Source organism: Capra hircus, chromosome 23 (assembly GCF_001704415.2).
Source record: "Capra hircus breed San Clemente chromosome 23, ASM170441v1, whole genome shotgun sequence".
In the NCBI taxonomy this organism is placed as follows: Eukaryota; Metazoa; Chordata; class Mammalia; order Artiodactyla; family Bovidae; genus Capra; species Capra hircus.
In genome coordinates this window covers 28,896,315-28,923,842 of record NC_030830.1, presented here as the reverse complement: position 1 = coordinate 28,923,842, position 27,528 = coordinate 28,896,315, and the positions used below count along the sequence as shown (strand labels likewise).

The window sequence follows — 27,528 nt, the reverse complement described above, 5'->3', positions numbered from 1 at the left end:
GAATGATCCTAAATAACCTCAGGATGGTCTTTGTTTTCAGGAAATATCCATTTTCTAAGATGTCAAGGTAAGGAATACAGACTCCTAACACCAGCTGGCATTCTCAGGGCCCACTCCAGTTGCCCAGGTACCTAGTTAGCTCTTTCCTTGATGCTTTACACGGAGAGCCTCAAAGACGGTGGTAAACTGTATTGGATCACAAAGCTAACTGGGTGATGGAACACGTGTTCCTCGCCACTGAAGTTTAAAAGGTACAGATACACAGTGGAGGAGAAATGAGGAACCAGTTGCCCAGGGTTCTGTCTGCTGGAAACTCCTCCAGATGCTGGGCAAACTCTTTCACACCTCAGCGATAATTTCTCAGCTGTAAACGGAGTGAAGTGAAAGTCGCTCAGTCAACTCTTAGAGATCCCATGGACTATAGAGTCCATGGAATTCTCCAGGCCAGAATACTGGAGTGGATAGCCTTTCCCTTCTCCAGGGGATCTTCCCAACCCAGGGACTGAACCCGGGTCTCCCGCATTGCCCCGGGGATTCTATACCAACTGAGCCACCAGGGAAGCCCGCGTAAAAGGAGTGGCTGAACCAAAGTAATCACTGCCCCCCTCAACTCCGCTAGTCCTTCACCCTCAACGGCTTGAGTAAGAAGGTCCATTTACACAAAAAGCATCATCACCTCAGCCGTGACAGGAGTTCTTGCACAAATGGCCGAGGATGGGGGTGATATTCAGCGCCGATATGCGACGAGTAGCAGAGAGGGCGAGAAAAGGCCAAGTACAGGGCTCTCTCACCAGCTTCAGCAGGTCCACCAGAAAGCCCTTCGCGAGGAAATCGGAGAATGCTGGCAGCTCACCAGTGCCTTCTGGTGGCCAGAAAGCCATCCCTTTCCCCTTTCCCTTCCCCTGCCCCTTCCCCTTCGTATGGTCCAGGCCAATACTTAATGCCCAGATCCCCGAGTTCGGTGTTATCCCAAGACCACGTACAGTGGCTTCCGTAACTATCAACACTTTGAAGCAGTTCCAGCTCCTACTCAAAGAGACCAACCTCCTGGCTCAGCATTCTTACTGGGGTCAAAGGTAATTTTTGCAAGACTGACCTGTTAACATAAACCCGTCTAGAACCTGATCAGCTAAGTCCTTCAAGGACAGCCACGCACCGCGCCCTCTTCCCTCCTCTCACCTCCGCAACCTTCCCGGGAAACACAGGTCTGAATGAAAGCCTGACCTTGTCGTTTTCAGAGATAGAAAGGTCTACGAGAGGCTCCAGGGGGTGAAGGGAAAGAGAATGTATTCCCTGCTTTCTAGTTCTGTTGACTTAAAAAAAAAAAAGCCTCTCCCTTATTCCGGGTATCGCAGCCTAGAACTCTTGAGTTGTCCCTAGTGTGTGAGGGAGTCGAGGCGGGACCGCTTTGTTTTTCTGATTCTGGTCTTACGCAGCTTCTCAGCACTGGGCTCCGGAAGGAGCAACACTCCCGCAGAGGGAGGGAGGGAGGGAGGGAGGGAGGGAGTGTGTGTGTGTGTGTGTGTGTGTGTGTGTGTGTGTGTGTGTGTGTGTGTGTGTGTGTGTGTATTCCCTCTCAGTTCCCGCAAAGATCCAGCGCTGCTAGGAGGGCGGCGGGGACCGAGAGTCCAGCTCCAGCTTGGGGGTGAGTGCGGGTTGAGTCCCAGTCCCCCAACCTCCAGCACCCACCTCGTCCCATCCCTATCTCCCCAGCGCACCAGCCTTCCCAGCACCCCCATTTTCCCATTCACCCCATCCTCCTATCCCCCAACATCCCAGCCACCCACCCTCACCCCACCCCCAGCCCGCGGCCGCACGGGGCTCCGGCCCGCCCGGGGGTCCCTCCTCACCCGGACGCCGCGGTGAACTGCCCCCGGGAACCGGGACAAGGCTTTGTGATCCCGCCTGCTGCCTGCTGGCTGCCAGCACTGCTGGCTCTGTCGCCCGCAGGCACCGCGTCACCGCGGCCGCGGGGCGCCGGGGCGGGGGGCTGCGCGCCGGCTTTGCGCACGTTCAGCTCCTGGCGGTCTGCTGGCCCCGACCCTGGCCTGCCCAGGCGCCGCGGGAGGAGGGACGGGGAGGAGCTGTGTGGCCGCCGGCCTCCCACCGATCGGGGCGCTGGGACCGGCGAGCTCCGCGCACACCGCACACCCCCAGGGCTTGGAGTCCGCAAGCTGGACCCACGGATTAATTTATCCCTCTACCCGCTACCCCCCGGGGACCTACCCCCACGTGTAGAGGGCGGGTGTTGCATCCCCACTTCCTATTCTCAGCCTCTATTCTGATCAGGCCTTTCCCAGTTTCATTAACTCCTTGTTTTGTTTATTTCACTGAATCCCTGGCTGCTCTTTCCATCTGCGATCCGCAATGCCCCGCGTATCCCGCTTTCCGCTCGGTAGTATTACCGTATTGGACGCCAACTCAGAAATTATGTGGAAGATGCTTCGGCTTGGAAGACCCGCCCCTGAGTTAGTTTCATTTCTCTGTGTAAATACAGTGAAGGGCAATCAGTAAGAGCTTTTATTGGGGGAAACGGTGTTAAAAGGAGCCATCCCAGTTCATGGGGTTTAACTGAAATCCCTTCCTTTCAATGCTTTCTCCTCAATCCACTTTCTAACTTAATACTATTCATTTAAAGCTTCAGTGAGAGACGCAGAGAAAATAATTTGAAATTCATGAGCAGTTAATTCTTTGTATTTTTTATTTTTGGCAAGGTTGACAGGTCTGTAGATGAAATTTATTTTATTTTTTATTTTAGGAGGACTCTGAATAAGATGGGTTCGGTCCCTGGATCGGGAAGATCCCCTGGAGAAAGAAACGGCAACCCACTCCAGTATTCTTACCTGAAAAATCCCATGGACAGAGGAGCCTGGCAGGCTACCATCCATAGTGTGGAAGAGTGGGACACGACTGAATTGATGTAGTACACACACACTGGATAAGAAGGCATGGATTATAGTTCCTTTCTCATGCTTATTAGTGGCCGTGAATTTCAGCATGTTCTTTATCCTATTTGCTTCTCAGTTTCCTCATCAGTAAAGTGGAGCTAATCAAAATACATTAGTCAGAGGCACCTTGTGAAAATGAAATGGAAATATACATGAAATACTTAGGACAGAACCTGGCATGGGAGAAGCATTCACACTGGTATTTAACAGTATTATCTTTAAAGAAGTTGTGACACTTAAATCTAACAATAGATGCAAATTTAAATTAACCTATCTCAGCCTAGTGACAATTTCCTGTACTTCCTGGAACAAACTCCTATGATACAAACTGCCCCAGAATATTAATCTAAAAGGGAACATGATACCCTACTCAAGAGGTCTCTCAGGACCTCCTCCCTTTGCCCTTAAGACTGGGTGAAGATTCAGAAGACAAAATCAGAAGATTCATCATCCCACCTAAAAAGGTGGTGGGCTTTGAAAGCAGGTCTTGAAGGCTAGTATGAAATAGTTTATTTCTTTGTTCAATGCCAGCTCTATGCCTTCTCTCATTGTAATCAGATCACACTCTCTGAGGATGTTAGAGTGGCTAGCATTTAGCAGGCTAACATCCTAAGAAGGTTTCCAATGTAGGGGTGCCAGATTCAGTAAATGAAACACAGGACACCCCGTTAAATTTGAATTTCAGACAAACCACAAAAAGGTTTTAGTATAAGTCGATTGCACGCAATATTTGAAACCTACTTATACTCAAAATTATGTGTTATTTGTTTGAAATTCAAATTTAACTAGGCTTCCTATACTTTTTCTGGCAACCCTAGTCCAGTGAAATGAATAAATAAGCCTCAGATTCCAAAAGGATGGCAAGTCAACATAGACATACAGATTATAAGGTGGGTCTGATAAGGGTTTTGTTTTTGTTTTTAATATAAGAGCTCAAAGAATTAAAAAAATAATTTTTTGGCCATGCTATGAGGCATGCAAGATCTTAGTTCCCTAACCCAGGATTGAACCCTCACCCCCTGCAGTGCACCAGCCCCTAGCCATGCCGTGCCATGCTAAGTCAGTAGTGTCCAACTCTGTGTGACCCTATGGACTACAGCCTTCCAGGATCCTTGTCCTTGGATTCTTCAGGTAAGAATACTAGAGTGGGTTGCTAGACCCCCAGGGAAGTCCCTTATTTTTGTTTTGATGTGGTGAAAAAAATTCACTTCTGTTTATAAATTGATTCTGTTTTGAGCTGTTTTGCCGTGTCTTACCTTTTCATTCTTACTTCCGTTTCTCATTAACATAGCTGCTGCTACTGCTGCTAAGTCGCTTCAGTCATGTCAGACTCTGTGCGACCCCACAGACGGCAGCCTGCCAGGCTCCCCTGTCCCTGGGATTCTCCAGGCAGGAACACTGGAGTGGGTTGCCATTTCCTTCTCCAATGCATGAAAGTGAAAAGTGAATGTGAAGTCGTTCGGTCATGTCTGACTCTTAGCGACCCCATGGACTGCAGCCCACCAGGCTCCTCCATGGGATTTTCCAGGCAAGAGTACTGGAGTGGGGTGCCATTGCCTTCTCCGCATTAACATAGCAGTGCTTCTTAACTCTGATGACTGTATCTTCAATCAAGAGATTGGAATAAATAGTAATAATGTACTCAGTAGTGTTTTCAAACAGTGCTTATTGAGGGCAAACTGTATATTAGGTACCATTTCAAGGATGACTAGCCCTGGAGGCTAAGGAAATGACACCATAGTGAGCCAGCCTATGTAGGTAAGTCCAGGACTGTGAGGTTTCTGAGAAGTAAGTTTTTAATTCTCCTTGGAAGGGGTGGGAAGTGAAAGGTATCCTTACTGCACAGGGTCCACGGAAAAGAGACTGTGATACAGATAAGCCGAGGAGGGAAGTCCCTGGGTGATGGCTGTGCCTTGGCCTAGAAACTAACCCATCCTGATTAAAGCAATGAAACTGGAGGGAACAATGGGATTCAATAAAACTTAAAGTGTATAACTGGAAACTTGGAAATCTTTGAGTCCCGTTGAAGATAACAGAATGTAGAAGAAAAAAAAAAAGTTAAATTACTTAAATTTAAAAGTAAAACTTATCCCTGCTGGAGAGAGTACACATTTTCCAACTCTGTCTGCAGTGATTTCACATGGATGGCTTGAAATCATCCCAGTGAGAACCTCATGTTATAGGAATTAGCCAACACTACAAAATGTGATCTTTGTCCCCTCTAGAGAGCCAGCACACCTCTGAGTGGCTAGCTATACTGGTCTGAAGCTCAACTGTAGAGACCTGGACAGAAATCGTTTATTAGGAGATAAAAGTACTGAGAATATGCATGGAATTGACACAGAGGGTTTACACAGAACAGAAGCAGAAGATAAAATTCCCAGTAACATCACATTCATGGAAGAAGATAGGAGGAAGAGAAGGTGGTGAATGAAAATGAGAGGTTGGTCAAAGTGAGGATAGAAAATGGGAAAGAGAAGCTTTGCAGACGTCAAGAGAAAAAGGAATTGTAAAAATATGATTGACATGGTTGATTAAACAGAACGGACTAAAGCAAGGGCTATGAGATTTTCCATTTAGGAAGGTCTTGTTAACCCTTAAATCAACTTGAATATAGTAGAGCAGTGAAGGCAGGGGGTCAGTAAGGTAAAGAGATGAGGATACGAAGATAATATGTGTAGACTTTTAAGACAGTTAATGGAAAACAAAAGAAAAGACATATGGCGACAGTGTGAGTGAAAGCAAAAACCAGGAGAGTGAAAATCTGGGGGATGGTCAGGAGATCTGCCCAAGGATGCTGGAAGTTTTCTGAGCCCTGAGGTGACTGGAATCCACTCCTTAGCCATGGAGTCAGTCTGTTGAACTTTCCGAAGGAAAGTTTGCCAGACTGGAAACTAGGCCAGAGAGGAGGATTACATGGTCCTGGACCTGGGAGAGCAAATTAGCCAGAGTCAGTGAAGAAAGGAAGGGATTGATGTTAATGGAGAAATACGGAATTTTTAGATAGAGATCTAAACAAAACAAAGGAGACAATATCAAATATGAGGGTTCCTTCATAACCCCAACCTCATTAGGTAATTATTTAACAATGTGGTGCATATTTTTCAGATATCTTTCCAGAGGTAAATGCAGTAATTAAGTGGGCTGTGTCAGACAGACCTGGGCTCCAATCAGTTCTACCTTTATTAGCTCTAAGGCCTAGGGCAATTTACAGACTTGTAACCCCTCTAACTGAGGGGTTAAATAATTGTTAAATAATTACCTAATGAGGTTGGGGTTATGAGGGAACCCTCATATTCGATATTTTCCCTTGTGGCTCAGCTGGTAAAGAAACTGCCTGTCATGCCGGAGACCTGGGTTCCATCCCTGGGTTGGGAAGATCCCATGGAGAAGGGAAAGGCTACCCACTCCAGTATTCTGGCCTGGAGAATTCCATGGATTGTATAGCCTATGGAGTTGCAAAGAGTTGGACACAACTGAGTGACTTTCGCTTCACTTTCACTTCCTAATCTGTGAAATACGAATAATAACAACATCTATATCACAGGAGTTCAATGACTATTAAAAGAGATAATGCATGTAAATTGCATTGAACAATATTTTGCAAGCATAGTGAGCACCTGATATTTAGATGTATGCCTAGATATCTATACATCTGTACACACATATGTATGTATACACATGCACCTAAGGGAAAGAGAATTCATATCTATATGACCACACTACACACACACACAAACACACATATACAGCTTTAGGAAAAAGAATTCATATCTGCATGTCTACACACATACCAGGAATAACATGGATAACCAGGAAAAACTGAAAACTATTGGTCATTTCAGTGGGTTGGAGGAACCTACCCTGAGGCAGAGTGACAGAAATGGGAAGCTAGAAGGTTGCAGTAAGAGAATGGAATTTGAAGCTCAGTACTTCAGAGGTGACGCACTTCCAGAAGACACCAGGTCTCAGACACCCATGCCTCTAAATTTCAAAAGTGGAGAGGAGACAAAGAATTTTTTATTCAGTATTTTAGCCAATTTCCAAAGTCATGATCCAATGCCAGCCTTAGCCATCCTTCCTCCTTGGCAGTGTCTTAATACCTTCTGTAGACTTGACTGATTTATGGACTCTTGGAACTATGGATGTTACAACTGACTTGTTTGTATCCACTCAGTAAATATACTCTTATTTGCCAAACCGGTCTCCAGGACTTTTTTGCTTGCTCCAGTCATTGATAACACCCCTACTAAACTCAGTCAAGATATAGGAGGCTTTGTACTAAGTCCAAGACACCTGGTTTCTCTCAGTGACACTATGATTCATAGTCACTTGACTCCCTTATCCAGCTGCCAAGTTATCTGATTCTGCACTTAACAGTGTCATCAATTTCTCCTTCCCATTTCCACAGCTACCACCCTAATCAAGTCCTTAAAATCTCTGTCCTTGGCAATTACAAAACGTCTCTTTTGTTTGCTTGAGTTATAGGCACTCATTCAACTAATCTAAATTCAATGTATATTCTTTTAAGCTTTTTGTCATAAAACAAATGATACATATAAACTACATTATTGGTCATTTTTGTAATATTCTATTTTAACTTAGCAGTATAATACTAGGTCTTCTCTGGTAGCTCAGTGGTAAAGAATCTGCCTTTCAATGCAGGAGATGTGGGTTCCATGGGTTGGAAGATCCCCTGAAGGAGGAAAAGACAACCCACTCCAGTACTCTTACCTGGGAAATCCCATGGACAGAGGAACCTGGTGGGCTACAGTCCATGGGGTCACAAAAGAGTCAGACATGACTTAGCAACTAAACAACAACAGTATAATACTAACTTTTTAGCAAGCTAATAAATACACATATACAATATCATTTAAAAAGGGTGTATATTATTTTGCCTTATAATGAAAATCTGGAAAGCTGTGTTTCAGTTCAGTTCAGTCGCTCAGTCGTGTCCGACTCTTTGCGACCCCATGAATCACAGCACGCCAAGCCTCCCTGTCCATCACCAACTCCCGGAGTTCACTCAGACTCACGTCCATCGAGTCAGTGATGCCATCCAGCCATCTCATCCTCTGTCATCCCCTTCTCCTCCTGCCCCCAATCCCTCCCAGCATCAAAGTCTTTTCCAATGAGTCAACTCTTCACATGAGGTGGCCAAAGTACTGGAGTTTCAGCTTTAGCATCATTCCTTCCAAAGAAATCCCAGGGCTGATCTCCTTCAGAATGGACTGGTTGGATCTCCCTGCAGTCCAAGGGACTCTCAAGAGTCTTCTCCAACACCTCAGTTTAATACCTTTTTATTAGAAAACTAGGTTATTTATAATTTATAGTTTTTGAAATAGCACTTCTGTGCACATTCTTAAAGTTAAATTTTGTACATGTTTTTAATGATTTCTTTGTGATGAATCCCTAGCAATACATTTTCTCAAAGTATATGCATTTTTAAAGCCTTCTAACTTTCTCCTTCTTCTATGGGTGCCCTCACCCCAGAAGACATTATACCACCTTGTGACAAAATTACTTCTCTAAAAATGTTGGACTTGTAATCATCTTACTTCCCCATTCAGAAACCGTCAATGGTTTCTATTGTGCACAGGGAGAAATGAGGTCCAGATGTCCTGATGTGGCGTTTGTGGCCTTCTAGGATCTGGCCTCAAACTCCTTTTCATTTAGGTCTTTCACTTTATACACAGTCATTCTGGCTTCCATGCTGGGGTATTGCTTTTACTTGTAGAATCTTGTCCTTCTGATCTGGATCCTGACAAGAAGTATGTATCATCCTCAAACTGGTTTATTTGATGGGTGTTTGATAAAGTGACTGTTTCTAAAAGTGAGAGCAGGGTTTAGGGAACCCGACAAGGCATCACGCAATGCCTCTTTAGACACCCTGGGCCTGAACGAGCAAATGGGAGAGACTTCCTTATGGGAATTGAGCCTGAGGCAGGCCTACAGGAGGTGACAGGGAAGATGAACTGTCTGGACAAAGGCTACTCAGTGGAAGTGAAGTCCATACAAAAGTCAGCATACGATGAAGCTACAAAGACCCACATACAAGCTGTGCAGAAACAGGAGAGGCTGAGAGCAGAACTACAGCTGTGTCTCTGAAGGTGCTCTCTGAAGGATACGCGATGGCAAATCAGCACCTTAGAGAAAGCAAAGCCGGTCTGCAAATCTTCTCTCCCTAGAACAAGCTTTCATAAATCTCACCCTGGATTGGCACTCGTTTCCAGCTTATGCTGATCAGCAGAAAAGCTGGAATCCTAGACCCAGCACATCCTTCTCTTCTTGATCCTAGGGATGGTCCCAGATGTCAACCAAGTTCCTGCTCCCTAACAAAGAGACCCCAGGAAAGCTCCCAGAATACATGTGTGTGCTTAATCACTCAGTCATGCTGACTCTTTTGTGACCCCATGGACTGCAGCTTGCCAGGCTCCTCTGTCCATGGAATTCCCCAGGCAAGAATCCTGGAGTAGGTTGCCATGCCCTCCTCCAGGGGATCTTCCTACCCTAAGGATCAAACCCAAGTCTCCTACATTGGCAGGCAGATTATTTAACCACTGCACCACTAGGGACAGCCATGAAAGCTCCTACAAGCTGGTTACAGGAGGAAGGGAACACGTGATCCAGAATTCACAAATGAACCCTGACTCTCACCCTCCCAGGCCTGAGTGCAAGGACCGCCAGAACTTCCCAGAGATCTAGATTCTGACAATAACACCACTAGGTACTGAGTCTGATTAATGTTCTCACACTCAGCTCCCAACAGGAAGTAGACAGACCTGGTCTAAGTAGGCTTAAGGTCTCTAAGCCTCAGTTTCCTTGCTTGGAAACTACCTATATTTCAGACTTGGCATTAGGATTAATAATATCCATAAAACTCCTAGAACAAGATCTGATGCACAAAAGCATTTAACAAAGAGTTAATTTCCTTCCTGCCACACCCAGCTCCCATATCACCATTCTATCTCCTGGTGTTGTCTCTTTCCCAATAGTGAGGTGGGGAAAGCTTAAGCTTCACTTGCTTTTGCAAGAAACTTTGATTTATCTTGGCAAGCGACTTTGATGCTTTCAAAATGCAGTGTTGGAGAGTGCCTTGGACAGCAAAGAGATCAAATCAGTCATTCCTAAAGGAAATCAGTCCTGAATATTCATTGCCAGAATAGATAAGAACATGGCTACTGCAGCCAAACTACTGAGTTGTCCAACGACTGGCTTTGTAACCTTAGGAGAGTTACTTGATTACTGTGGCCTCAGTTTGCTCTTCTGTAAAGTAGGAATCATAATTGTACCTGCTCCACATGATTAAACTTGTAAATAGACCCTAAAGCACTAAGAGTAAAATTTATATAAGCTTGTTATTATCTTCTTTCAAATTGGAGGGAGGTAGGAAAGGATCAAATCACAGCATCCTGAACTGGGGGTCACCCATAAGCAGTATATCTGTAAGAGAGTGGCAAACTGGCCAGCTCAAACTTGAAGTCAGTGTGCGTCTACTCTGTATGTTGAGCTTAGCTGGGGTGGGAGAATTGGTAAGAGATGAATTAAAACACAATAGCAGCAGCTGTATAGCACAGGGAACTCAGCTTGGTGCTCTGTGATGACCTAGAAGGGTGGGATAAGGGTGGCTCAAGAGGGAGGGGATATAAGTATACTTATAGCTGAGTCACATTGTTGTATGGCAGAAACCAGCACAACATTGTAAAGCAATTATCCAACAATTAAGCAAACAAACAAACAAAAAAACCAATAGCAGGGACTTCCCCTGTGGTCCAATGCAGGGGGCCTAGGTTCAATCCTTGGTCAAGGAACTAGATCCCACATGCCACAACTAAGACCCGAGGCAGCCAAATAAATAATAATTAAATTTAAGTAAATACTTCTTATTTTTTTAAAAGCACAATGGTAGTGTGCTGAAAACGAGGGGCACACATTGTTTTCATTGCTCCAAGCTGGCTACCAACAGCTTATCTCCTCCATGGTATCTTGGGAACTGGTGATCTTTTTGTTTGTTTTTTAATTTTCATGGTTTCTAATCAAATAGAGTTCCAAACAGCCTGTTAAAGACCTCGGTTGAACTACAGAAGCACACAGGAATGGCTGAATAGCATCAGTGCCAGTAGGCGGACAGTCTTCGCCCACCTAGTGAGGCTGACCTTGATTGGTGGGCTTTAATGAAGCAGGCGGAGTCAGTTTCCATGGTGTGAACACAACAAGACAGGCAGCGAGGACTTCCTGCCAAGCCTGAGCATCGCAGATTGCAAACAAGATAGTGAGTATTTTTACATTGCTTCTGTCTTCAGATCTTTACTGAAATTATTTCAGATCATTCTTATTTATTAGAACTTATATTTACTGACAACTTTTTGACATTGAGACGCCTGTCATGAGAAAGATGGAAATTCAAATGCACAATCAAATTTACAGGGATTCTAGTGCTGGAAATTTTGTTAAATTGTCACAGTTATGGTAGGCTTAGTGAATTGTTTCTGTTTTCTACAAATAATTTTTTGGCTTTTTGTAAGAAAGGCACTAATTAATAGTATCAATGAGTTTTAAACAGCTTTTTTGAGATACAATTCACATACCATAAAAATCTGCCTGCAATGCAGGAGACTCAGGTTTCCTGGGTCGGGAAGATTCCCTGGGGAAGGGAATGGCAACCCACTCCAGTATTCTTGCCTGGAGAATCCCATGGACAGAGGAGCTGGACAAGCTATAGTCCATGTGGTCGCAAGAGTCGGACTTAGTGACTAAACCACCACCACAACCACCGCAAAATTCATCTCTTTCAAGTACACAGTTCAGTGGTTTTTAATAAATTCAAAGTTGTAAAAGCATCACCCTCCACTACCTAATTTTAGGACATTTCATCACCCCAGAAAGAAATCCTATGCTCCTTGGCTTACTTTCCACCCCCAAATCATCCTAGTCCTAGGCCAACTATAATCTACGTTCCGTCTCTACAGATTTTCCTACTCTGGACATTTCACACACATGGAATCTTGTGACACGTGGTCTTTTGTGACTGGCTTCTTTCACTTAGCATGTTTTCAAGGTTCATGCAAATTGTAGCATGTAGCAAGTCCTCATTTTTAAATTGTCAAATACTATTCCAATAAAATAGGAGTATCCCATATTTTATTTCTGCATTCATCTGTTAGACATGTTTTCCCACTTTTTGAAGTATTCTGTATTGAAGAATACTGCTATAAACATTTGTGTACAAGTGTTTGTGTGGTCATATGGCTTCATTTCTTTTAGGTTTACTCCTAGACGAGGAGTTCTGGTCATATGAGAACTCCGTGTTTAGTTTCAGTCTTTTGAAGAATTACCAACTGCTTTCCGAAGTGACTGAATCATTTTATATTCCCATCACGAGGTATGACGATCCCAGTTTCTCCACATCCTCACACTTGTTATTATTTGCCTTTTAAATTATTTGTTATCCCAGTGGCTGCGAAATGGTGTCTCATTGTGGTTTTGATTTGCATTTACCTAATGACTAATGGGGCTTGCCCATTAGCTCAGCAGTAAAGAATCCACCCGCGATGCAGGCACAGGTTCAATCCCTGGGTTGGAATATCCCCTGGAAGAGGGCATGGCAACCCACTCCAGTATTCTTGCCTGGAGAATCCCATGGATAGAGGAACCTTGTGGGCTACATTTCATAGGGTAGCAAAGAGTTGAACATGACTGAAGTGCCTTAGCATGCACACGCAATAACTAATGATATTAAGCATCTTTTCATGTGCTTATTGGCTCTGTACATTTTTTTTAAATCTTCTACTTATATTCCACTGAAAACTTACACTTAAATTGCAACTTTCCCATGAGAAGCTGTGGAATATCCTTGGGATGAAATCAGTTGCAAACCAAATGGGGCTGATTTTTGCATAAACCTGCTTAAAGGTTTGTGAGAAGGGCAAAGAGGCTCCCAGACACAATGGTGTGACTTTTTGTGACACCTGCAAGTTGGAAATCCTCTAGTATTTCTGTTTCCCATTTCATTCTATCATTGAGCAAATGCTCCAGTGTCAAGTTTTTCTACTAAAAAATGCAAGCCAAAAAGATAAAACATAACCTGTGTCATCTTTGGTTACTCAGCATATGCACTTCCTGCAAAAGACGTGTCTTTGTCCTGCATGCTCAGAGATTTAGAACCACTTTGGGCTGACCCCCAAGTATCTATCCTTTTTTCAAAATTTATTTACTTTTGGCTGTGTTGGGTCTTAGTGGCAGCACATTGTGATACGTGGACTTTTCTCTAGTTGTAGTTTGCAGGCTTATTTACCCTGTGAGATCTTCCTGGACCAGGGATGGAACCCCTGCCCCTGCATTGGCAGGCAGATTCTTAACCACTGGACCACCAAGGAAGTCCTGATATAAATAATTTTTACTGCCTTAATTTCTTTCAAGAACTTAGTTTTTTGTTTGTTTGTTTGTTTTTTGTTTTTTCCACTCTGTGTGTACCATGGTGAAGAAAACCTTGACTGCTAGTTCGTGACACAGCTTTGCTTCACGCTAAGGTATCGGCAGTTTTCTACATCATTACTTTTGAACCATCAGGCCAAACATTAGCACGGTGAACAAGACCAATGACATTTTAATAGTATAATAAAAAAGAATTTTGACCCCATGGATCCCCAGAAAAATTCCCTGAAGTCCTGTCTACAGACTGTAATTTGAGAACTGAGGGTTTATCTCTTAATGTTGTAAACAATTTAGCCATTTTATTTGATTGTTTACCTTCCCGGTGGCTAGAGGTAAAGAATCTGCCTACAGTGCAGGAAACATAGGAGATGCGTGTTTGATCCCTCGGTCAGGAAGATCCCCTGGAGGAGGAAATGGCTATCCACTCCAGAATTCTTGCTGAAAAATTCCTCAGATGGAGAAGGCTGGTGGGCTCTTGTCCAAAGGGCTGCAAAGAGTCAGACATAGCTGAACAACCAGGCACACTCACCATCTCTTGAATTCGTGTAGCAACGATAGTTAATTACCTGGTCTGTGTCCAGTATAAACTGTTCGCATGAATTGTCCTTGTATCCTCACAAGACCCTGGCTAATTATACTCACTCTTTGGATGAGAAAGATGAGGTACAGAGTTACGCAACTAACTCAGGGTCACACTGCTATCACTTTGGAGTAGGAGTGGGAAGTAGCACTGGGAAGTGGTTTGAGGCCAATTAGCAAATGTCAGCCCTCGAGTTTAGCCTATAATCCTATAGGTGGAAAGGAACTGTTGAAAGGTTTTGGATGGGGCATCGGCAGGCACTAACCACATAGTAGCTAAGATCCAATACATCCTCAATAGGGCACACACATGAAGCAACCCTGGATGCAAATGTATGAAGTAAAAAAGAAAGTAAACAGTGGGAACCCTATGGAATCACTCACTAGAAATCAAGTGCTGTAGAGAATTTCCTAAGTAGCATGCTTTTCCCACAGTTGCTTTTCTTGATCATGGAATTGACCAAACTGTCCGACATGACAAAGCTCCACCAAGCTGTGGCTGCAGGGGACTACAATTCAGTGAAAAAGATTTTGAAGAAAGGTCTCTGTAACCCAAACTACAAGGACGTGGACTGGAATGACCGAACCCCACTTCACTGGGCTGCGATCAAGGGTGAGTGGGCAATGCCTATATATAGGTCCCTCCTTTCAAGACCACTGCTCATGAGGTTCCCAGTAGGCAGTCGGTGTGCGGTAGCAGACAGAACATTTCTTGGAAATCAGACACATGAATGACAACCATTTCAGTCCTGGCACCACCACTTAAACTAGTTGTAGCACCTTAGGCAACTTATTTAACATCTCTGAGTCTTGGTCTATTTACCTGCATAATGAGAGCAGTAATGCTGTTTTGCGGTGAAAATTCAGGAAGATAGCGAGTGTGCATTGCCTAGCACGTAGGGACTCCTAATTAATACTACCCCTCTGCCCTCTTAACCTCTAGCAGAAATGGAGCATCGTTCCTGCTCATAGGACAGGAACTTTGTCTTGTTCATGGCCAGGGGTACGCTAAACTAGTCTCGGTTATAGGACTGGAGAAGGAAAAGGCAGAAACTCCACCAAGGGGCCTGTGAAGACCTTCAGCCATAGAATACCGTTAAAGAATGTTAGGAAAGTGTGATAGTCAACTTTGCTTTTAAAAAATTTGTTTCGACTCCTGTACGGAGACTGGGCTGGCAGGAAGCAAGCCAAAGGAATCAGTTGGGAGAATTTTGCAGAAATTTAAGCACAGTGATGGGAGTTATACTAAAGCACCTGTCAGTGGAACATTTGCTGAATGCCGGTCTCTGTGCTATGTACTTTTTGCCTGTGATTTCATTTGTACTTCTGAAGAACTCAGTGAGATAAGTGATATTTTATACAAATAAGGAAACTAAACTTCAGCCGTTTGTTTCTCATCTGGTTGTTATGGTTAGCAAGCAGTATTTATTCTCAGGTATAAACCCACATCTATATGACTAGAAAGCATGAGCACTTAATCTGTGCTAGTTTTCACATGACTGGGACTTAAAGTATTTTTTATTGAGATGTAATTAACATACATTATTGTATCAGTTTTAGTGTCTAACATAATGATTCCATTTTTGTATAAATTGTCAAATACCACAATAACTTGGTTAACTTCTGTCACCATATATATATTTTTCCTTGTGATAACTTGTAAGATCTACCCTCTTAGCAACTTTCAAGTATGCAATGGAGTATTATTGATGATAGTCACCATAGTATATATTACATCCTATTGACATTTATAACTGGAAGTTTGTACCTTTTGACCACCTTCACCCATTTCACACCCACCCACACCCCAGGACTCTGTTCTCTGTAGCTATGAGCTCAGTTTTTTGTTTCTAGCTTCTGCCTATAGTGCGATCATATGATATTTGTCTTCCTCTGTCTGCCTTATTTCATTTAGGATCATGCCCTTCAAGGTCCATCCCTGTTGTTACAAAATATTTGGTTTTGCAATCAGCACTGGTACTGCTGAAAGCAGAGGGAAACGTATGGGTGCCAGCTCAGATGGGGAGATGGGGAGTGGATAGAGTAACTTAGGAGAAAAAGCAAATTCTTGGGTGGCATCTGCAAGAATGGACAAGAGAGGGGAGCATCCTGAAAGGAGCAGAGGGAGTCCTTCGAGGGCTCAGACCCGGAACAGGAGCAAAGGGGTTAAGGTGGGGCCCTGAGTCCCTGGTGAGAAGAGGGAGAACAGAGGAAGGGGTGATGCTAAGAAACTGGAGGGGCCTCAAGGGCAAATGTCTCCCCCTCTTCTGTGCCACCTAGGCTAGCTCTGGCCTCAGCCTGGCAGAGACTCTTTCATCTTAACCTCCTGTTTCTTCTGGGTTCATCTAAGGACACATGGAGGTGCTACAGCTCCTGATAGAACACGGAGCCCGGCCGTGCCTGGTAACTGATGTGGGCTGGACCCCCGCTCATTTTGCAGCTGAATCAGGCCATCTGAACGTGCTCAAAGCCCTCCATGCCTTGCATGCCGCCATCGACGCCCCCGACTTCTTTGGAGACACGCCAAAGAGGATCGCACAGATCTATGGGCAGAAAGCCTGTGTGGCATTCCTGGAAAAGTAAGTTTCCTTTGGTGCTGTGCTCCATGCTCAGTTGTGTCTGACTCTTTGTGACCCCACGGACTGTATTTACAGTAAAAAAGGGCAGAGAACCAGTGACCAAGGTCTTTACCAATTCAGTGGTCTCAGGCTGCTGAAAATGAAGTGACACAATCCAACCAATCGTTGTTTGAGTTTTTATTAATATTTCATTGAAATGACTAGTTTGGGGTGGAAATTATATTATTTTAGAATATTTAGATTATAATTAAATATAATATCAAAATCTATTGTTTGAGATTAGCAGACATTACTATATATAAACAGATAAACAACAAGGTCCTATTGTATGGCACAGGAAACTATATTCAATATATCTTGTAATATCTTGTAATAACCTATAACAGAAAAATATCTGAAAAAAGAATATATATATTCATATATGTATATGTAAAACAAAATCACCTTGCTGTATACCAGGTATTAACACAACTTTGTAAATCAACTATACTTCCATTTTTTAAAAAGTTATCATTACCTTACAGAAAATAAAAATTAGAAAGGCATGTCAGGCAGTTAATTAATTAAAAAATTATGTTTTTTTCTGGAAAAATCTATTGTTTTAAAATTATGCAACATTATAATTATAACTGTACATGATTATTACAATAATTTTAATAATATATAATAATTATCATTGTTATCTTAGACTATACATAAACTATCTGAGATAGGAGAAGTGGGACACAAATTTGAAAATGGGAGATAGTACAAGATTCTTGGACCCCCTTCAGATGCTTGAAAAGTCTTCAAACCAGCTTTGTCACCTTAGACAAATTGTCTCCTTCCTGGCCCTCAGTTTCCTCATATTTAAAATGAAGCAGGTGAATTAGGCTGCTATCATCCATAAGGGTCCTTCTACTTTTTAAAATGCCTAATTATCTGTGACTCTCCTACTTACACACTCACGAAAGTTAAGAACTTTTCTAGCACCCATTAATTGTTTTTTCTCTCAGCCAATCATTCAAATAGAATTAAGTATCAATTATGTACATGATTCGGAGAAGGCAATGGCACCCCACTCCAGTACTCTTGCCTGGAAAATCCCTAGGGCAGAGGAGCCTGGTGGGCTGCAGTCCATGGGGTTGCTATGAGTCAGACACAACTGAGCGACTTCCCTTTCATTTTTCACTTTCATGCATTGGAGAAGGAAACGGCAACCTGCTCCAGTGTTCTTGCCTGGAAAATCCCAGGGATGGGGGAGCCTGCTGGGCTGCCATCTATGGGGTTGCACAGAGTTGCACACAACTGCAGTGACTTAGCAGCATGTACATGATTGGACTTCCCTGGTGGCTCAGAGGGTAAAGAGTCTGCCTGCAATGCAGGAAACCTGGGTTCAATTCCTTGGAGATGGGAATGGCAACCCACTCCAGTATTCTTGTCTGGAGAATCCCCATGGACAGAGGAGCCTGGCGGGCTACAGCCCATGGGGTTGCGAAGAGTCGGACACGACTGAGCAGCTTCACTTTCATGTACATGAAGGTTCTAGCTCTGAGAGGGATGTTGATAAAATTGAAGAATGTATAATTTGGCTGCTTCTCTGGTGGCTGAGTAGTCAAGAATCCACCTGCAATGCAGGAGCTGTGGGTTCAATCCCTGGGTTGGGAAGATCTCCTGGAGAAGGAAATAAAACCCACTCCAGTGTTCTTGCCTGGTAAATCCCATGGACAGAAGAGCCTGGCAGGGTACAGTCCATGGGGTCGCAAAGAGTCAGACACGACTTAGCAACTAAACAACAGCATCAACATAATCTGGTTAGGTTAATAAGTAATTCATAGTTGAGACAGTAAAGGAGCAGAGTGAGGACAACATTGCTTGAAAACCAAAACGAAATCAAGAGTAAATCTAACCGTAGATTCGTTGGGGAACGAGGGTGATAGTGAAATGCCCGTCTCAGAAATACAGTCATCTTCAGAAAGTTAAACCAGTAAAATCTTTGCTTATGTTGAAAAGTGGTGTCCCATCTTAAAAATATTCAAAATAACCATTAAGGTGATTTGGGAAATACAGGCAGAACCTTGAGTCCTAACTTTAAGATTCTCTCTTCTCCCTGACCCTGCCGTCATCGCCTGCATTCAGTAATCTCCATCTGTTGCAGACCTCAACATCAGCAGCATTGTTTCCTGGACCCTCTAAGACTGTAACATACCACCCTGTGACCATGACTCCCTGTCTTCATTTTCCCAGTTTTTGAATCCTCATGCAGGTATCTTGCCTGGAAAATCCCATGGATAGAGGAGCTGGTAGGCTGCAGTCCATGGGGTCACTAATAGTCAGACACGTCTGAGCGACTTCCCTTTCGCTTTTCACTTTCATGCACTGGAGAAGGAAATGGCACCCCATTCCAGTACTCTTGCCTGGAAAATCCCATGGGCGGAGGAGCCTGGTAGGCTGCAGTCTATGGGGTTGCACAGAGTCGGACACGACTGAGCGACTTCACTTTCACTTTTCGCTTTCATGCATTGGAGAAGGAAATGGCAACCCACTCCAGTGTTCTTGCCTGGACAATCCCAGGGACAGGGGAGCCTGGTGGGCTGCTGTCTATGGGGTCGCACAGAGTCGGACACGACTGAAGTGACTTAGCAGCAGCAGCAGGTATCTGAGTCCCAGACCTCGTCTTATTCAAATTCTTTCCCTTCCATCCTCTCACCTCCCTGAAGGTTTTACTATCTTCCTTCTGTCTGCCAGTTGGACACTGTGGGCTAAAAGAAAAAAAGCACAACATGAGAGCTGTGAGTTCAGTTTTATTTGAGGTCTTACTGATGACTTTAGCTCAGGAGATAGCCTTTCAGTAGTTCTGAGAAACTGATCTCAAGAGGTGGGGGCAAGGCTAGTCTATATATGATTTTTTTGGTTAAAGGAATACGTGCAGTCAAAGATACATCTTGGTAAAAGATTACTGGTCGTCACAAAGAAGAGGTGTGATGATTATAGTGCTTTTCTATGTATGGGAAGATACAAGAATCTTTGGATTCATTACAATTCTTCCTGAGACACATCTAACTAAAGAACCGGCTTATCCAAAGCACAGAGCATCCTGTCATCATCTTTCATTTCCTGTCAGAAGCACAGAGTACTGAATGAAGTACCTCATCTCCTCAATCTCTTCTGTCTGAAGCACAGAGTGTACTGTGCACAGAGTGACTGCAGCAGGCTAACCTTTGTAGAATTGGACAGTGAGCAAAACACCCTTTTCTCTTGTTTGCTATGCCCTGATACACTGCTTCTTTCACTCTTTTTCCACTATTTTTAACTTCCCACCCCTTGGTCCTTCTATAGTATATACCCAGAATTCCTAGCCTTGGGTAGGTCTCTGTCTTCTCCATCCCTGTTCTTGTTCTTCTCGGGAAAAGACCACAAATAAGTCGAGCAGTATCACCAGAAATTCTAAGACTTCCGTCTCCAGCCAAGCCCTTAGTTACTCTGGCCATTGCTTCCTGTCCTTCTCAACTGTTGACAATTGCAAGTCCCCATCACATCTCAGCCTGTCCTTCAGAATGTATGCCTTCCACTTCATAAAGAATGTCAAAGTCATGGGTAAACGTTTTCAAACCTCTCAAACCAACATATTATATATATCTGTTCCTTCTTGCTTTCCCATCCATCCATCTGTGGCAAGTGTTATCCCTCCAAATAGATCCTTTACCCTAACCTTTATGTCTCCTGCAAGATCATCATTTCCTTGTTCTTTGTTTCATCTTTTGTATTTTTAAGTTTTCTCTATTCCTCCTCTTCCCTTCTCTTTGTCTTCTGAACATGCTCAGATAGCTTTTATTAAACAAACACACGAAGAGTTAGAGGTCCTTCTGTCTGCTGTGCCTTTCTTCTTCCCTACATTTCTAAGCTACTTGAAAGGTCCTCTATGCAATTGTCTCTACTTCTTCCCCGACTCTTCAGACTTCTTCCCCCATCGTACTGAATCAGCTCTCATTCATGGAGATCTCACTGCTAAATTAATAGCCTCCTTTCAGTGCACATCTTACCTCCACTTAATCTGGTATTTGGTTGCTCTTCCTTGTTTTATCTGCTGCTGCTGTCTTCTGGTTTTCCTACTCGAGGGCCATTTCTTATGATTTTTCTAAGTTCCTATTCTTGCATGCCTTTGAGATGCTGGAATTCCTCAGGGGCCTGTCCTTGGTTCTCCTCTACTGAATTTCTCTGAATAATCTCAGCCCCTCTGTAGTAACCGGTGGGTGAATGACTAGGATACCCGACTGCAGCGTAGCTGAAGTGGAGGAGGAGCGATTCTTCCATATAATGGGGAATGAGTGCTATTACCAGGAAAAGTGGGCAGGCAGCGCTGAGCAGACAAATACAACAAAGGGCAATCAACCACATCACGTGTAAGTCATTTCTACTTATCATCTCCTATGAGGAACTTTGCTGTGGCAGCTGGGGCTTAGAGCGAAGGAATTCTGGTTAAGGAGAAATTAATCTGGATCCTAAAAGCTAGCTAAGACTTGGTTAATGGAGGAGGGAGAAAGATTGCTGATTTGGAGTGAAGGTACCAAGTTGGAAATGCATGTAGGTTGTGTGTGGATGTGAGGAAGTGGAAAGACAAAGAAGGGATGAGTGGCTCTGGCAGAATAGAGCCTTCACAGTGGAGAGGAAAGGAGAATAAGGCTGGATGGGTGAGCAAGCAAGTGGATGTGAACTCATCAGAGGACTGGCAAGATGGAACAGAGGCTCTAGCTAAGTGACTCCTGTAGGGGAAAAGGTGGCAATGATGCTGTGCACGTTGGACTGAATGTACTTACCCTATAGGCAAGGAGATCACATAAGGAATCTTTTAATGCTTCATTTTGCAAGTAGGTGAGGTCATGGGCTAGGATGATGAAGGGAAAAAAAAATATAAAAGAATATCAAAAGAAGCTTAGACAGGATTTGATGGTTTTCAGAATATTCTAGGTATCCTAGTGGAACAAGCAACTTTCAATTCAGATTTTCACTTTTTTCTTTTTAAAAGTGCTAGTTTCCCCTTATAGTTATTTTAAGCTGATATGTTGTATTTTTGTTTTTATTCAATTCAATAAATTCTCTCTCTCTCTCTCTTTTTTTTTTTCTGGCCACACAGCAGGCAGGATTTGGTTCCCCTATCAAGGATGGAATCCATGTCCCCCACAGCAGAAGGGCTAGTCTCAGCCACTGGACTAGGGCTAGTCCTTGATTCAGCTTCTCTTAAGTTGTCAGTCTCTCATTCAACAAGTATTTCTTTCAGGAAAAATTAATACAACATTGTAAATCAACTCTACTTCAGTAAAATCTAAGAAAACAATTATTTTTGAACCCTACTATGTGCATGGCAGCAGGTCCCTGGTAGTTCAGACAGTTAAACAGGTTCTATCGCCGGGTTGGAAAGATCCCCTAGAGAAGGAAATGGCAACCCATTCCAGTATTCTTGCCTGAAGAATCCCATGGACAGAGCTACAATCCATAGGGTTTCAGAGTGAGACACGACTAGGGGCCTGACGCTTTCACTTTCATATGCATGCCATTGAACTAAATACTAAAAAGGATGTAATGATACAGCAAATACAATGCTGGGCAATAAGAAGCTCTCTGTCTCCGAGAAGAGAGAACTTGTTTATATAAATGACACTTTTATATAAATGACACTAACGCACGGTAGACAGTGACAGAGGTCAGACGAGCAGGCTGGAGGAGGGACACTGTGTGGTCTGAATATGGAGAGGTCACTTCCCTCTTGTTGGGGGCACAGGAGCTGGGGAACAAGCTGGTTTGCTATCCACTGAATGAATGGTGCATTTCATCATGCTTTGCATTTTAAATACTGTTTGCTCTGGCTATACGATCATCTATCCTCTCAAACTGCATTTGTCCTCATGCTGACTCAAATACTATCTCTGTGAACTGGCTTTCACCCGTGTCCTTAAAGAAGTCACACACTCCCCTTTGGCCTCATATACAAAACAGTATTTTTTGGGTGCTTCCCATTGCCTGTGCATGTCTGATGATTGGTTCATCTATTTTTCCATCACCGATTCTATGATTTATATATACATATATATATACATCTCATTTGTATATATATCATCTAACTATGCTTTACATAAATCTATCTATACATACAACATATACGTGACTGTAATTTTTATTTTCTTCTCTACATGTTTCTGTACTTTTAAATTTTCTACAATGAACAGACACAGCTTTTATAATCAGTGAAATATGCCATTAAAAAATAAACGACAGGACTTCTCGAGTGGTCCAGTGGTTAAGACTTCACCTTCCATTGCAGGCGATTCAAGCTAAGATCCCACATGCCTCACAGCCACAAAACCAAAACCTAAAACAGGAGCAATATTGTGCATGTGTGCTAAGCAGCTTTAGTCTTGAGTCACTCTTAGTGACCCCACGGACAGTAGCAAATTCAATAAAGACTTTAAAAATGGTCCTGCTGCTGCTGCTGCTGCTAAGTCGCTTCAGTCCTGGTCCATATTAAAAAAAAAAAAAATCTTTAAATAAAATAGATAAATGAAGGAAAACAGTCTTCTGATCTCAGAGAGAGAGCAGTGAGCTGTCCTGAAGCGAAATCTTAGTTCCCTGCCCAGGAATTAAACCTGGGTAACCTGGATGGAAACCAAGAGCCCTAGCCACTACTCACCAGGGGCTAGAGGCGAGAAGCAAAGTGGCCCTGGGCTCTTGCCCCTGTTTGAAAACGAGAATGTTTCAAGGAGGCAAAAGCTGTACAAAAAGGTACGAAGTTTACTATTAGAGACACAGAACAATGTATGGGGCGGGGGGAGTGGGGAGGCTTCCCTGGTGACTCAGCTGGTAAAGAATCCGCCTGCAATGTGGGAGACCTGGGTTCGATCCCTGGGTTTTGAAGATCCCCTGGAGAAGGGAATGGCTACCCGCTCCAGTATTCTGGCCTGGAGATCTCCATGGACTGTATAGTCCATGGGGTCGCAAAGAGTTGGACACGACTGAGTGACTTTCACTTTCACAATGTATGGGAGAGCACACAGGAAAACAGTTTGTTTATATGACTCAGAAGCAGGGCAGAGATATACACTCAGAGAGAAATGGTATGGACATCCTCTCTAACGAGGAGCACAGTAAGTCAGACAGTAGGCAGAGATACGCACCCAGAGAGGAGTGAGGTGTTCTGAGCAAGGCGGAGAGCAGTATGGAAATCACGTACATAGGCTAGTCCTTCCGGGTCTTTGTTTATCTTTGGCCAATTATCTTGTTTCTTTTTTTTACCCCTGATGGTCCATGAACCCTTCCCAAGAAGCACGAGCAACTTTTTTCTGAGATGGATCCCATCATACAGGCCTGTGGGTGCATGTCCACATTTACTATGGGATGGGGTCCCCTCCCTTTTCGACCATCAAGAAGCCTTCCTGCGTACGCACAAACAGGGCAGTCTCCCTTGACCTCTACTGATGTGAGCATTTTAAAAATGAGCAGGGCCTTCAAGCTAAGTGCTTGTCTTTGATTCTATGAACATTTGACCCAAGCACCCCAGTCTTCTCCACCTCAAAGTACTGATAGTTTCTTTAGTGTCTGAGACCTCTCTACGTGTACACTTGGAAATGCTTGAACTTGGCCTCATTTCTCCTTGAGTGGATGGCCTAGGTGCCCAGGCCACATGCAGAAGGCAGAGGAGAGGCCCCTCCACAGGCTGGACATGCTGTCTGATGCAGGGGTCAGGGGTTGAGAGCTGGCTTCCCTCTCCTAGGGCTGAACCCCAGTGCCGGGAATATCGCCAGGCCTCCAGGCGGATGGGGCTGCAACTCGATCAGCGAGATGAAGACTGGGATGCCAAGAAGAGGGAGCTGGAGCTGTCTCTTCCTTCCTGGAATAAAAACACTAATAAGAAAAAGAGCAAGAAAACTGGAGGCCCCAGCAGGCTCAGCAATACCAAGGAGAGGGGAGCATGAGAGGCCCGCCTCCCAGGGACTGTAGCTGTGTTACCTGGCGGGACACTTTCCATGTGCCGGACTAGGTGTTGTAAGGTATGTGTTGTCCTGGCGTGATTTTACTCCAAGATCCTCAGTTACCCACATGGCTTTGACTGGTAGCTCCTGATCTGTCATTGAATCCTTGAGTCTGGCCTGGGCACTCTATACATGGGCTGTTCCCTCCATGTCAATACCCATTGTCTCCAAGAGCTACCAAGAGAAGACAAATATCAGCTGCTTGCATTTTGTCATCAGTGATTTGCACTGTGAGCATCTCCTGAGCCTCTATATGCAATTACAGAGTTTCAGGGGCAAAGAAAACTTCTGCTAAGGAAAGTTAGTTGTTTCAATGGAAGAAAAAAAAAGCAACAACAAAATCTCAGACATCTCTAACATTCTCACGTCAGTTAATCTATGAAAAAAAAAAATTACTTGTTGTCATATAGACCAAGAAAAGAAGTGAAGAGATGTAGCTTTGAGTTTCCAGATATGTGTGTGTGTGTGTGTGTGTGTGTGTGTGTGTGTGTGTGTGTGTGTGTGTGTGTAGGTGGGGTACAAGCCCACAATCTAGCAGAAAAAATTTGGCCATAACATTAGCTCTGTGAAAAATTTAAAACCTTAATTTTATTCTGCTTATGAGAGCTGGGATAAAATCATGGAACTTGTAACTATAACTTTAGTTGATCAACTGTATATTTTAGGATATCTAAATATAGATCAGGTATTATATGCTATAAATGTGAAGTACAGATGGTAATTTTAAGACTTAGAATAAAAAATGTAAAATAGCTCATCAATAATATTAATTGCAGGTTGAAATATAATATTTTGAATATTGGGATTAAATAAAACATATTACTAACATGAATTTTGCCTTTCTCCTTTCAGTTTTTTAAAAATGTGGCTAGTAGAGTGTTTAAAATTGCATAGGTGGCTTGCTTTTGTTTCCTTCTGAAACAGTACTACAGTAGAAACAGACAATATTTAGAATCTCCACTAAGTAGCTGATCTGGTGCTCTTGAATTGTCTATCCCACATTCTAAGTTTATTAATTTTTCTGCCAAAATCAGTGTCTTGAGGCACCTGACATTGTGTTAATTATATGCTCCTCAATACTTATATAAATACAGGTTGAATTTTCTAAAATAAATAAATGCTTGAGCATCTTACAGGAAACCAGTGTAGCTGTGGAGGACACCCTGGCTAGTGTTCATCCCTCTGGAGCATCAATTTTCTTTCTCTCATCCCTGCAGTTTATAGACGTGGTTCCTGCTTGCCATCCTTGTATTGGTCCTCAACAAGCAGCAGCTCGAGCTGGACCACTGCGTCTTCTTCTGGGAGTGTGAATGGGGATACCCTGGGCTTGCTGGTTTTGAGAGGGTAACAGGCAGGAAGGACAGGAGTCTCCAAATGGAGGAAATAGGCTGCAAGTGCCAGACATTTTTTATCTCTCTCTTAAGCAGCAGGAGGAAGCAAATTACTAGCGTTATATTTTTTCCACTTCTCTATACAAATTTAAAAAGAGGTTTCTTTTAAAATTCTTTGTTGCCGCGACGACACCTGGTTCCACCTGAACTTAACTTTTCTCAAATCTTATGGAAATGTTTGTCTTAAGCTATGTTAATGAACAACATGCTTGCCCTAGACTCTGTCCTCAGAACAGAGGACAGAGCCTAAGACTCAGAACCGACTTGACAAACCAGCATGATTTACTTATGCAAATGTTCTCTTAAGCTATATTAATGAGACTGTATTTGCTTGGAAACCTGCCTTCCTTCAAGATTCATGTCAACCATTTTATGGCCCAGGACAACTCACCTCGTGCCAATGTTATCTCAAAATGTATGTTCTGGGTGAGGGACCTGGTGCCAGTTTCTGAGTTTTGAGACGTTTCCTTTCTCTAATTAGCAGACTGTTAGTAGCTATATAACATCTGGCTAAAGACTAGCAGGGGGACACTCTTTCTGTCTCCTTCTGATGTCTATGTGAGAAGCTTTCTCTATCTCTTTTATACTTTAATAAAACTTTATTACACAAAAGCTCTGAGCAATCAAGACTCGTCACTGGCCCCAGATTGAATTCTTCTCCTCCAGAGGCCAAGAATCCTGGCATCTTTCCTGGCTCAGCAACAACCTTTCAGTTCTAGAAGATGAGGCTAAAAACTCAGGGGACATGGAGGGGGGTGGTCTCCAACTTCTGTTCTGACCCCCCTCCACAGACACACAGACACACAGACACACACACACACACACACACACACACACACTGCCCTTGACCTCTGTGCAGTGTTTCCATCCTCTCTCCAAGTTCACACATTTCCTCCTCACCAATTGTAGCCTAAGCAGTGGCTTGTGAGCCAAGGGAGAAGGGAGAAGGAGGGAAGGGAGGGAGCGAGAGGGGTGAGGGGTGGAAGTGGGTGGAAAAGGGCCCAGGCTGCAACACTGAGACCCCAAAGTTGACAAAAAGAAAGTCCTATAGTTTTCCCCCCAATCACTTAAATTGAGCCCCATCTTTTCATAGGGCCCCTCACTGATGGACCCCTCCACTGGTAAGCCCCCTCCCTCACTGGGCACTCATTGCCCTCCCTGAGCCCCCTGCTGATTTAGAAACCTCAGTCTTCTCAGGAGCCTCCTTGTCATAACTTTCCCCCTACCCTTGGCCCTGGTCACACTCTCAGAAAGACCCCATTCAGGACCTTAGACACCAAGCTGGGCCCAGAGGGGAGGAAGCTGCAGGTTCTGGCCTTCCTATCCCAGCCAGGACCTTCCTGGGGTCCTTACTCCCTAAGCATCCTCAGGAGCAGGATGGTCTTCATGTCCACCCTCTCCCCTTATCATTGCCTTTGGCCCCTGAGTGACTCCCTAATGGCTCTTCCTCTAGGGCAATTTGTCCTTCTGGGCACTGGCCACCAGGTGCTGTGCTGACCAAATGGCATGGAAATCTTGCCCAGAGGTCAGGCCTGGAGGGTGGCAGATCCAGTCTGGCATTTTCAGAGGAATATTAATGATAGGAGCTTGT

General features: G+C 43.8%; 2 protein-coding genes across 2 annotated transcripts in view; one reads left to right on the top strand and one right to left on the bottom strand.

The window, feature by feature from the left end:
• Nucleotides 1-2,197, bottom strand: part of PLA2G7 (phospholipase A2 group VII) — a 33,080-nt gene extending 30,883 nt beyond the window's left edge. Inside the window, exon 1 of the mRNA XM_018039171.1 lies at nucleotides 1,851-2,197. The gene's annotated coding sequence lies outside the window, so the exon portion shown is untranslated. The remainder of the gene's footprint in view (nucleotides 1-1,850) is intronic.
• ANKRD66 (ankyrin repeat domain 66) lies at nucleotides 1,564-25,945 on the top strand. The gene is made up of 6 exons (XM_018039173.1): nucleotides 1,564-1,645; nucleotides 10,996-11,223; nucleotides 12,216-12,333; nucleotides 14,400-14,577; nucleotides 16,315-16,543; nucleotides 24,288-25,945. Exons 4-6 carry the CDS (start codon nucleotides 14,415-14,417, stop codon nucleotides 24,487-24,489), a joined length of 594 nt encoding a protein of 197 aa, XP_017894662.1. The 5' UTR covers nucleotides 1,564-1,645; nucleotides 10,996-11,223; nucleotides 12,216-12,333; nucleotides 14,400-14,414; the 3' UTR covers nucleotides 24,490-25,945.